The sequence below is a fragment of the Saccopteryx bilineata genome, chromosome 3 (assembly GCF_036850765.1).
Source record: "Saccopteryx bilineata isolate mSacBil1 chromosome 3, mSacBil1_pri_phased_curated, whole genome shotgun sequence".
In the NCBI taxonomy this organism is placed as follows: domain Eukaryota; kingdom Metazoa; phylum Chordata; class Mammalia; order Chiroptera; family Emballonuridae; genus Saccopteryx; species Saccopteryx bilineata.
In genome coordinates, this window is record NC_089492.1 from 316,991,856 (window position 1) to 317,004,498 (window position 12,643).

At 51.4% G+C, this 12,643-nt stretch overlaps 1 protein-coding gene across 2 annotated transcripts in view; it reads left to right on the top strand.

Annotated features, from left to right (window-relative positions):
- MEGF8 (multiple EGF like domains 8) overlaps positions 1-12,643 on the top strand; it is a 50,912-nt gene that overhangs the window by 1,411 nt on the left and 36,858 nt on the right. For both annotated transcript variants that reach the window (XM_066271978.1, XM_066271977.1), the window contains 8 exons: positions 6,537-6,700; positions 6,943-7,149; positions 7,986-8,166; positions 8,247-8,335; positions 9,277-9,692; positions 10,097-10,242; positions 10,367-10,489; positions 12,404-12,558. In XM_066271978.1, coding sequence (XP_066128075.1) covers positions 6,537-6,700; positions 6,943-7,149; positions 7,986-8,166; positions 8,247-8,335; positions 9,277-9,692; positions 10,097-10,242; positions 10,367-10,489; positions 12,404-12,558 — 1,481 coding nt within the window. The remainder of the gene's footprint in view (positions 1-6,536; positions 6,701-6,942; positions 7,150-7,985; positions 8,167-8,246; positions 8,336-9,276; positions 9,693-10,096; positions 10,243-10,366; positions 10,490-12,403; positions 12,559-12,643) is intronic.

Consider the following 12,643-nt stretch of genomic DNA (forward strand, 5'->3'; position numbering starts at 1 on the left):
AAGCATCAACCGCTAATGTGCCTTGACCAGGCAAGCCCCGGGTTTCCGGCCGGCGACCTCAGCGTTCCAGGTTGACACTTTATCCACTGCGCCATAACAGGTCATACCAAGAATAGGTTTTTAATATGCCTGGCAAGTACATAGTACTAGGATTATACTATTGTTATTATTATTATTTTTAAATTTTAGTTTGGAGCGAGAAAGAGGGACAGACAGGTACAGACAGGAAGTGAGAGAAATGAGAAGCATCAGCTTGTTGTAGCACTCTAATTGTTCATTGACTGCTTTCTCATACCTGCCTTGATGAGGGGCGGGTGCTACAGCCAAGCCAGTGACCCCTTGCTCAACCCAGCGACCTTGAGCTTCAAGCCAGCAACCTTTGGGCTCAAGCCAGCAACCATGGGGTCATATCTAACCACGCTCAAGCCAGTGACCCTGCACTCAAGCTGGTGAGCCTGCGCTCAACCCAGTGGGCAACCTCGGAGTTTCGAACCTGGGTCTGCAGCATCCCAGGTTGATGCTCTATCCACTGTATTACCACCTAGTCAGGCTACTGTTGTTATTTATTTATTTAAATTTATTGATTTTAGCAAGAGAGGAAGAGAGAGAGGGAGAAGGAGAGAGACAGACAGACAGGAACATCGATCTGTTCCTGTATGTTCCCTGATTAGGGATCGAACTGGCAACCTCTGTGCTTCTGGATGATGCTCCAACCAATGGAGCCAGGGCTACTGTTGTTATTTTTAAGGTACTTAATTTAAAGCATTTTCCAGTCATTCATGTGCCAGATATTATATTTGCTTCTGGGACATAGCAGAGACCAAGGCAGTCCCAGCTCCTTGATGATGACGATGGGATCCAGTGGAGCAGACAAACACATTAGTAGACAGTGACAGTCCTGAGTGGTGGGTACTGTGATGGAGGAACCACACAGGTGTGAGGGATCCCAGAGGAGGTGCCTGACCTGGGGACCTGGGAGAACAGGGTGGGCCTCCTGGAGGAGATGTCTGAGCTGAGACCTAAAGGACCAATAGGAATCAGCCAGGAGGAGGAGGAGAAAGAGCAGTCCAAAAAGAGGAAACAGCCTGTATAAGGGCCCCAACCCTACTCTCATGGGCTCCAAGTCCAGTAGGGGAAACAAACTCAGCCCCAAGGGGGTGGGAAACATGTGACTTAGCCTGGATAATACCTGCGACCAGAGACTTGTATGGGAGGGAGCAAAAGGGCATTCTAGGCAAGTAGAATAGCCCATTCAGGAGGATATGGTGCTGGATTCAGGAGGATATGGTGCTTTTGAAGAAGTAAAAATGCAGTGTGCTATAACACAGAATACAAGAAGATAAACCATGAGCCAAAAGCTGCAGAATTGAGGGGAGACAGGATGCAGGCCTTTTTTATTTTTCACCTGTGTCCTGAGGGCAGTAGGGAGGTGGAAGACAAGTCCAAAGGCAGTCAGTGGACATAGAGTTCCAGGAAGGCTTCCCTTGGCAGGGAATATAGGAGCTGGCCTCCAAGGAGAGGTGGGAGTCCTCCAGAGGAGGTCCTGGGCAAAGGACAGAGGTACAACAGGACTTTGCAGGCTGCAGAGCTTGGTCTTTAACCTGGGACTCTGGGGAGCCATGCAGGGGTTTTGAACAGGGGAAGGGCATGATCTAATTTATGTGGGTTTTTTTTGTTTTTGTTTTTTTCATTTTTCCAAAGCTGGAAACAGGGAGGCAGTCAGACTCCCGTATGCGCATGACCGGGATCCACCCGGCATGCCCACCAGGGGACAATGTTCTGCCCCTCTGGGGCGTCGCTCTGTTGCATCCAGAGCCATTCTAGTGCCTGAGGCAGAGGGCACAGAGCCATCCCCAGCGCCCAGGCCATCTTTGCTCCAATGGAGCTTGGCTGCGGGAGGGGAAGAGAGAGACAGAGAGGAAGGAGAGGGGGAGGGGTGGAGAAGCAGATGGGTGCTTCTCCTGTGTGCCCTGGCCGGGAATCGAACCCGGGACTCCTGCACGCCAGGCCAACGCTCTACCGCTGAGCCAACCGGCCAGGGCTTAATTTATGTTTTATGTATAATTTATCTGTGGCTGTTGTGTGGGGATATGGATGATGTTTCTTGAGCATGTGTGTCTGTTTCCAGCATGGGGGCCATTTCTGTTTAGGGAGTGAGAACAGAATGGGAAGTATGTGTATCTCTTGGGGATATAAATCATCCTCTGGCCTTGAAGAACCCCAGCCTGGTTGGGGACATAGTATGATCAGGTTTGAGACAGAAGGAGGTGCAGAGTTAGGTAAAGAAGCCTATAGGAGAGTGAGAGAACATTGCTGGCGGTCACAGAGAAGCCACTGGAGCAGGGTTCTAAAGCATGCATAGGAGTTTACTGGGTGAGAAAAGGGAACAGCCTCTGTGAAGATGAAAGGGGTTGGTGTGTCTCAGGAGCCACGTATAGGTTTGTCTGGTCTGGCTGGACTATTGGCTGGAGGTGAGGAGGGCACCAGAAGCAGGGGAAGAAGGGTCTTGAATGTTACGCAGAGCAGCTTGGCTTGCTCTTGGTCTTGAAGGGGAGCCACAGAAGGATTTTGATCAGGAATGGGGCTTCACTTTCAGGCTGGTTGGGGGCGGACTGGGGACCTGATGTGCTAGTCTTGCAGGAGAGGATGAGTTCTGAGTGGGGCCAGAACTAAAGAGGTGAAGAGGTACAGAGAGTACTGAGAGGTGTTTGTGAAGTTTCACCAATGAGATTTGGGGACCAACTGGCTGGATGTTGAGGATGGAAGGAGTCTGGGAGATTTCCAGATCCCTTTTGATCTGCTTTTCCCAATGCCTGTCGCCTCTAAGAACCAACATGTTCCCCTGTCTATTAAAGAAATAAGCCCCTGAACCAGTTAATCTTTTTTTTTTTTTTTTTTTTTTTTTTTTTTTTTTACAGAGACAGTCAGAGAGAGGGATAGACAGGGACAGACAGACAGGAACAGAGAGAGATGAGAAACATCAATCATCAGTTTTTCATTGCAACACCTTAGTTGCTCATTGATTGCTTTCTCATATGTGCCTTGACCATGGGCCTTCAGCAGACTGAATAACCCCTTGCTCAAGCCAGCGACCTTGGGTCCAAGCTTTGCTCAAACCAGATGAGTCCATGCTCAAGCTGGTGACCTCGGGGTCTCGAACCTGGGTCCTTCCGCATCCCAGTCTGATGTTCTATCCACTGCGCCACCACCCGGTCAGGCCTGAACCACTTAATCTTGTACGATGTTCTGATTTCATTGTACCCAGTCTCATAACATCCTCATGAATAAGAGGCTTTTGCTTTTGAAAAGCAGAGTTTGTGGCTGGATCTTTGTTTAGAATGGCATGGGGGGTTGGGCCCATGTTGGGTGGAAACCGGAGACCTTGAATTTAGGGAGGAACTTGGGGAAGGCAAATGGTTGAGCCTGCCTCTGGCAGGCATTTAACAAAGATGTACTTGTTTTGAGCTTTATAGTTTGGTTGAGGCTGGTAATATTGAGAGTTCTTGTCTGGTCTGGCTGTATGGTTTTTCTGCATTCCCCAGACCATGGTTCGGGGTCTATTGTGATGTTCACCAGACATGGTTAGAGGCTGAGGGAAGGCTGCCAACTTTAATATTTTCTCTTTGGTGCGTTTCCTCATTCCTTTATCCAGTATTTCCTGAGCCCCTGCTCAGTGCCAGGATCTGTGCTGGGCAATGTTGGGAGGGACCTCAAGATGAGTTAAGCCCAGGCCCTGCCCTGTGGGCCTCCTAGGCTGTAAGGGAGATAGACATGGGTACAGATGATCCTGGCCCAGAAGAATGAAGGTTAGAGTGGGAAGTGAGAACTCCTAAGAGTGGCATCTAACCGAGCCAGGGGGTTATCAGAGAAGGATTTCTGAAGGAGATGGGGAAGTTTTCTGGCAGGAAGGGAGAATGTGCTCCAGACAGAGGGAAAACCATGTGCGCAGACCCAACTTCCGATAGACCTGCAAGCAGTGAGGTGATGATGCAAGGCAAGGTGAGACTTCAGATGTCAGGTTAGAAGGCTCGACTTCCTCCTGGAGATGGTGGGAGCCATGGAGGGCTTTTGAGCAGGGGAGGGCCAGGACCAGATGTCAAGTTGGGAAGATCAAAGGATCCATGTCAGAGCAAGATGGGAGGCTGAGAGGCCAGGAAAAGGGCTGATCAGTGGTCCTGGTGAGAGGACAAGGTCTGGGCTGGCACAGTAGAGTAACCATTTCGAATCTCCACACCAGCCTTGGTGGGTGGGAAGATTTATCCCCATTTATAGGAAGGAAACTGAGGCTTAGAGAGGCCATGGCAGTGGCCCAAGATCACATAGCTAGTGAGTGCTTGATGAGTATCTCCAGAATGCCAATGTGTCTACCCAGGGGCGTAGGGGAAGGGGCTGGTCCACGGCTTTCTAGCAGGTCAGGAGCAGAGCTGTAACCCAGGTCTAGTTTCCCTAGCCTAGAAGACTTCCCTGAGCCCTTAGTGTGAGATGTGAGATGAGAACCTTCTGGAACCAGGACCTAGAAGAGAGCAAGAATACTCCTAGCAAGAGTGCGAGTAGTGGCACTTAGGAAGTTCTAGGCCCCATTAAACACTTTATGTGCATTATTACCTCTCAGGCCAGCATAGTCCTATGTCAGCCGGGGCTGCAGTCATCTGAACACTCACTCACCTGGGCTGGTCATCCAAGGTAGCTCACACTCAGGGCTGCCAGTTGATGTTGGCTATCAGCTGTGATGCCTACATGTGGCCCCTTCATGTGGCTTTGGCTCTTTATAGTACGACAGCTGTGGTCTGAGAAGGAGCATTCTACACAGTCCAGGTAAAAGCTGCAAAGCTTCTTCTGATCTATCCTCAGAAGTCCCAGGATGCCACTTTTGCTGCTTTGTATTGGTCAAGCTAGTGTCAGAGGTTGTTCCCAGATACAAGGGGCAGTGCATCAGCCCTCACCTCTCAATGGTAGAAGTGGCCAAGAAGTGTGAATCTACCCTAGTACTTCGTTTTACAGATAAAGAAACCAATTCAGAGAGGTTAGGTGACTTGCTCAAGGTCATACAGCTAGTAGCTAGTAAGTGGCAGAGCCAAGATTTAAGACCAAGCAGCTAGCTCCAGAGTCTGTGCCTTTAGGTACCATGATAAACAGAGAGGTGAGACCGTAGGTACAGCAGTGGGGAGCTGTGGTGCTCCAAGGATTGGCCTTTGTCCAGGGGGGAGAGGGGTCTCTTCCCTAAGAGCTCTGTTCAGCCTGGCACAGGGGACTCTCACAGAGGCCCTTTTCTGTTGGGGTATATGCCTCTCTGCCTGGCCCGGGTCCACAACCCCCAGGCCTGGGGTGTCTGGAGCTCAAGAAAAAATGGGAATAGGCCCTGGCCATGTGGCTTAGTGGATAAAGTGTCCCAGCAGACTGAGGTTTCAGGTCCAATTCCCAGTCAGGGCACGTGCAAGAGGCACCCAAAAAGTGCACAACTAAATGGAACAACTAAGTGGAACGGGGAGTTTGATGCTTCTCTCTCTCTTTCTCTCTTAAATCAACAGAAAAGTTAAAAAAAAAATACTGTATTTCCCCATGTATAAGACACACCTTAATTTTGGGACCCGAAATTTGAAAAAAAATGTATTACATAAAGTTATTGATCTCAAGTTTTATTCATCATAAGATTAATACAACTCCTCAGCACTGTCAAAACTGCCATCCCTTAGCTTGTCCTCCTCTGTGTCTGATGATGAGTCATTGTCTTAATATATTGCCCAATCCTCAGTTCCGTCTATATCATTTGAAATGCCACACTTCCTTTTTTTTTTTTTTTACAGAGACAGAGAGAGGGATAGACAGGGACAGACAGATAGGAACGGAGAGATGAGAAGCATCAATCATCAGTTTTTTGTTGCGACATCTTAGTTGTTCATTGACTGCTTTCTCATATGTGCCTTGACCATGGGCTTTCAGCAGACTGAGTGACCTCTTGCTCGAGCTAGCGACCTTGGGTCCAAGCTGGTGAGCTTTGCTCAAACCAAATGAGCCTGCGCTCAAGCTGGCGACCTCGGGGTCTTAAACCTGGGTCCTTGGCATCCCAGTTCGACGCTCTATCCACTGCGCCACTGCCTGGTCAGGCTGAAATGCCACACTTCTTAAATGCAAGTAAAAAAATCTACAACCACTGTATAAGATGCACCCAGTTTTTAGACTCCAAATTTTTTGAAAATGGTGCATCTTATACATGGGGAAATATGGTAAATGCGACCAGCTCTGTCTAATTACTGGGCTGGGCTTCCTCTCTGGGTAGGTCCATTTTGCCTGAACAGTGTGAGGTGTTCAGCCTGATCTTAGGAGTCTTTTCCAGGCCTCATAATGCAATTCCTTGTCTGAGCTCTGACTTCCCTGGCCTATGAGACCAGGAGCCTCTCCAAGGCAGGGCCCAGGTTGGACTCATCTTCGGACATCTTCATTGTGCAGAGCAGGGCTTGGTGTTTGCAGGTGGTTTGCATGGAGGTGTGGGGAGAGGGTCCACATCTGAGCCTGGCCCTTCTGTTTCCACCGCCCAGCGCCAAGCCCCCAGCACCGGATCCTGCTGGACTTCCTTTTCCTTGACACAGAGTGCACGTATGACTACCTGTTCATTTATGATGGCGAAACCCCACGAGGGCCCCTGCTTGCCAGTCTGAGTGGGAGCACCCGGCCCCCACTCATTGAGGCTTCCTCAGGCAAGGTTGGTGGTGCCAGGCTGTGGGCTATGGCTGGAGGATCTTAGTGCATTATAATGCAAGGGGGTAGATGCACACAGGGAGGGACAGAGAGACAGCGGGAGGGACATGGCATTAGACAGAAGGACATAGGGAGAGAATGAGGTGGAGAGAGACAAAGAAAGGTAGGGACCTGCAGGGTGGAGGTGGGGCAGGAATGGACTGCCTCCCTGTCCGGTTCCTGAACACTGCCCACCTGTGCCTACAGATGCTGCTGCACCTCTTCAGCGATGCTAACTACAACCTGCTGGGTTTCAATGCCTCCTTCCGTTTCTCCCTGTGCCCTGGGGGCTGCCGCAACCGGGGGCAGTGCCAGCCCCCTGGGGTGTGTGCCTGTGAGCCTGGTTGGGGCGGCCCTGACTGTGGCCTGCAGGAGTGCTCGGCCTACTGTGGCAGCCATGGCTCCTGTGCCTCGGTGAGCCTGTCCTTAACTGTGTCCCCCTGGGGTCCTGACCTGTGACCACACCTGCTGCTCCCATCTCTTGGATCTAACTATGCCCTGGTCTGACTCCCACTGCACCCTACCCTCTGCTATGACACTGACCCCATACCAGCGACCCTGCTCTTATCCATAGTACTGCCCTCTTATTCCAGATCCCACCCTATATGTTACTACAACCCCACCCCACCTTCACTTGGGGCCCCTCCTCTGCCTGAGCCCACTCCTGTTCTCATCTATAACCCACCTCTCACCTGTAAACCCACCCTGCTTCCTCTTGCCAGGCTTGACTTTATCCACCCACCTAGCTATTCTGTCTGGCCTTGGGCCCCCCCAGCCATGATTTTGACTTTTAGCCACAGACTTTGGTCCTAAGGCATGTGTATCCATCTTTGGGACTGGATCACACCTTGAGTCTGCTGTGCCTTGACCTCCCCAGATCCACGCTCTTCTAGCTCAGACTGACATTGACCTCACCATTTTTCTTTGCCAATCTCTTTTCTTTCTATTTGTCCTTTTTCTCTGAGTCTTTTATTTTTCTCTTGGTCTGTCTTCTTTTTTCCATCTCTCTGCCTCTTCTGGTTGTGCCTCTTTTTCCCTTTTTCCCTCTGTCTGTTGGTCTGTCTCCTTCCTGTCTCTGTCTCTTTCCTTTTGCCTCTGTCTCTTTTTGTTTTTTCCATTCTCTCCATTCCTGTTCTTTTCTCTCCTTCTCCCTTTCTGCCCTGTGTGTCTCACTCTGGCTCTGGCTCTCTTCCCCCTGTCGCCTTGTCTCTTTCTCTTTATCCCCTACCTTGTGTCCCCTTCCCCCCCAGCCCCTGGGACCATGTCGCTGTGAGCCTGGCTTCCTGGGACATGCCTGTGACCTGCACCTGTGGGAGAACCAGGGGGCTGGCTGGTGGCACAATGTGAGTGCTGGGGACTCTGCCTTCTCAGCCCGTGTTGGGGCAGCGGGTGCCTTCCTGTCCCCACCGGGGCTGTTGGCCATTTTTGGAGGTAAGCAGATGGGGTGTACATCTGGGGTCTGGAGGCCTGGTAGCTTGTGGCCAGGGCTTGAGACCATCCACCTTCCACAGGCCAGGACCTCAACAGTGCCCTGGGTGACCTTGTGCTGTATAACTTCTCTGCCAACACCTGGGAGCGCTGGGACCTGAGTCCTGCCCCGGTATGGACCCCACCTCTGCCCTGCCTGGAGGTGCCTGGCGTCAGTCATTCCCAGCAAGGGTCTCCCAGAGCCACCCCTTCAACTCTATAGTCCCTCCAACCTGCAGCTTGATAGGGAACACCTACTCCTTCGTTTCTGCTTTTTCTATCTTGGATTTTCTTTTGTCTTCCTTTATATTTCTTTCTGCATCTTATCTCTCTAGTCATCTCTTATCTCTCGGTCTATCTCTCCATTTTTGTCTGACTCTTGGTCCTTGTGCCTCCTTCTGTCTGGATTGTATCTCTGTTTCTCTCTGTCATTTCTCCTTCTATTTCCATCTCCCTGACTCTGCCCTCCTTATTGTGTTTCTCTGTCTCCCCTCTTTTTTTTTTTTTTTTTTTTTGTATTTTTCTGAAGCAGAAACGGGGAGAGACAGTCAGACAGACTCCCGCATGCGCCCCACCAGGATCCACCCGGCACGCCCACCAGGGGCGGATGCTCTGCCCCTCCAGGGGCGTCACTCTGCTGCGACCAGAGCCACTCTAGCGCCTGGGGCAGAGGCCAAGGAGCCATCCCCAGCACCCGGGCCATCTTTGCTCCAATGGAGCCTTGGCTGCGGGAGGGGAAGAGAGAGACAGAGAGGAAGGGGGGGCTGGAGAAGCAAATGGGCGCTTCTCTTATGTGCCCTGGCCGGGAATCGAACCCGGGTCCCCCGCACGCCAGGCCGACGCTCTACTGCTGAGCCAACCGGCCAGGGCCTCCCCTCTGCTCTTATTCACATGTGTCTGTCTTTCTGAGTCTATTTCTTTTTTTTTCTCTCTTTGCATATCTCTGCCTTTGTCTCACATTCTGCCTGTCTTTCTCTGTCTCTGCATCTCTGTGTCTGTGTCTGGCTCTCTCTGTTATTCCGTGTGTCACCACGATTCCCACTCCATTGCTGTCTCCTGGTCTCTCCCTCACAGGCTGCCCGTCATTCACATGTGGCCGTGGCCTGGGCCGGCTCCCTGGTGTTGATGGGCGGTGAACTGGCCGATGGCTCCCTCACCAGCGACGTGTGGGCCTTTAGCCCTCTGGGTGGGGGCCACTGGGAGCAACTGGCACCACCTGCTTCTAGCCCCTCAGGGCCGCCAGGCCTGGCAGGTCATGCAGCCGCCTTAGTAGACGACATCTGGCTCTATGTGTCTGGTGGCCGCACCCAGCACGACCTCTTCTCCTCTGGCCTCTTCCGTTTCCACCTTGACAGCACCAGTGGGGGCTATTGGGAGCAGGTGATGCCAGCAGGTGGGCGGCCTCCTGCTGCCACTGGCCACTCCATGGTGTTCCACATACCATCTCGAGCCCTGCTGGTTCATGGTGGACACCGGCCCTCCACTGCCCGGTGAGTAACCTGCCCAAAGGTTTTTGCTCTGCAGAGCCAGGCCTAGCCCAGCATCTGGGCCTTTAGTGTTCTTTGCCTACTGATGAATTTCTGTAGTCATTACTCATTCATTTATGCAGTCACTCACTCATCCACTCAGTCTCTTGTCACTTGCTTTCCCACATATTCCCACCATCCATCCACTCCACCAGTCCCTGCCTGGTGTCTGGCCCTGGCTAGATTATGCAAGGAACCCAGATATGAGTCCAACCTAGGCTCTACCCACAGGAGCTTCTAGTTCTGAGGGGACATAAACCTAGACACAGCCAGTCTCAACCCTGAGTGATCACACAAATTGTTAACAGCCCAGAGATTGGGAGAGAGGTCCCTCCTGCCCTGACCACTTCCTCTGCCTTCCCCCATAGGTTTTCTGTGCGGGTGAACTCCACTGAGCTCTTCCATGTGGATCGGCGTGTGTGGACAACCCTGAAGGGCCGGGATGGGTTTCAAGGCCCACGGGAGCGAGCCTTCCACACAGCCAGTGTCTTGGGAAACTACATGGTGGTCTATGGTGAGGAGGCTCCCTGCCTTTTGGCCTGCCAGGGGCCCAAGCCGACCCTGAGCTGAGGTTCCTTGCGTGGGTGTCCCCCACCTCCCTCAGGCTTGCCAGATGTGCCCATTTCCTCCTTTCCCAGGGGGCAATGTGCACACCCATTACCAGGAGGAAAAGTGCTATGAAGATGGCATCTTCTTCTACCACCTGGGCTGCCATCAGTGGGTGTCGGGGGCTGAGCTTGCTCCCCCAGGAACCCCTGAGGGTGAGTGGTTCCTTCCTTTACCTGAGGGGCTCCTGAGGGTAATACTTCCTCCTGTAGTGAATCTGGCCTTTGGGTAGGAGCCACCTTGGTCCTTGTTGTGGTGAGCCAGACATCTTATTGGAGCTGGCTCAGGGTGTAAGCCTGTGCTGTAGACAGGACTAGGGCATTGTTGCCATGGAGGTGGGAGGTAGTTACAGCAGTATCAGATCTAGGTTCTAATTCAGGCTTGCCGGTTTCCAGTTGTCCCAGGAAACGCCCATGACTTATTTCAAGGTCACACAGTGGGCAAGTGGCAAAACCAGGATGGCTGGCCCCAAAGAAATATCTGTACAAAAGCCATTATTTAATTTCTGTGCCTCAATTATCTCATCTATAAAATGGGCATTATAATAACACTTAAGCCACTGGGCTGTTGTAAGAATAAATTGCGACCATACTTGAAGAATGAAGACAGCCTAGTGAAGGGTTCAACTTTTTGACTTCCTAATAGAGTTCTGGTAAGGCTGGAGAGCTCACCTGGAAGGGGTGTGAAGAACCTTTCAACCTCTTTAGATCTGAGCCTGCTTTAAGAATCAGAAGAAGCCCTTCCTCAGAAAAACATTTGTATGCACAAAGTGAACATATCATTTCGGGGGACTGTGGACTTCCCAGAAACCTGTCTGTTCTCCCCACCCGACTGAACATAAGAGCGAGGATAGAAGACAAGCATAAGGAAGGAGTGGACACTTAAGAGGAAGGATCCCCAAAGAACCTTGTGTGGTCATCAGGAATAAAGCCTGGGCCTGATGTTTGAGATCTCTGGTCTGGGATTTTGTTCCCTGTCCCTGTCCCTCTTTTAGGTTCTTTTACTGGAAAGGCGAGAGTGTGAGGTTTCTGGAGGCCTCTTCTTCCTCTGTAGTTTGTGATTCCCTGGGCCAGGTCCTGTGTGTTTACAGAGCATCCAGGTTCAGTAAGAGGGTGGGAGAGTCACCAATCACTAACCACTTACCTATCAGTCAGGACTCTGCGTTGTAAGTGACAGAAATCCAAGCAGTTTAAATAAAAGGGAGAATTTCTTGGCTAATTTGAGTGAAAACTTCTGGCTTCAGATTGGGTGAGATCCAGGTGCTCACATGATGGCATCAGCCATTTCTCTCCTGTTCTCAGCTGGGTTTACTTCAGTCTCCAGCAGGCCTGCCTTTTGTAGATGGTCACCAGAAGCTCTAGGATGACATTTAATGTCTTTAAAATGCCCAGAGGGAAGAGAGTGTTCTTTCCCCAAGAATTGTAGGAATTGAATTCCATCCCTGAACTTGTCACTGACACTGATAGGCCTGAGCTAAAGCTCCACTTCTGCCAGGACCAGGGATAGCTTGACTTGAGTCTTGTGGACTGGGAAAGGGAGAAGGTTGTTTTCTAGGGGACAATCAGAGGCTATCAACAGAAGGGAGGCTAGTGCTGAGCAGACAAAAACAGGTGAGAGTCATCTTTGAGGGCAGGATGATGGCTCCATTTATCCACTGCGCCACCACAGGACAGGCCATGATGGCTCCATTTATAGAGGAGGGAACCTAGACTTGGAGAAGTAAAATCTCTTGCCCCAGGCTACACAGCTAGTCAGTAATTGATCCATTATTTGAATCCAAGTAAATGTAAGACTTAGGATTTGAACCCAAGTTTTTCTGACCCTAAAGATCATGCTGTGTCTGAAAGGTGACTGGGTAAGTGTGTGGGAGCCCCAGGGAGAGGAAGGACTATAGTTGGTGCAGAGCCAGGCAGGCTGGGAGGGTTTTTGTGGGCAGGTGGGTTAAAGCAAGAGCTAGGAGTCTAGGCCGAAACTTAGGAGAATCAGGGATAGTGTCCTGGGAAAGGGAGCCAGAAAGGTGGGAGAGAGCTTGGGAGATACCTATGTCCTAGGTATCTTTATGCTTCTAGGCCGAGCAGCGCCTCCCAGTGGTCGGTACTCACATGTGGCAGCCGTGCTTGGTGGCAGTGTTCTGTTGGTGGCTGGTGGGTATAGCGGCCAGCCCCGTGGGGATTTGATGGCCTACAAGGTGCCCCCCTTTGTGTTCCAGGCGCCTGCCCCAGATGTGAGTATTGGGGTAATAGGGAAGGGGTGGCTGGGGAGGAGGTGCATGGTTCCCACAGAGAAGGGAGAAAGTTGGGGGTCCCTGG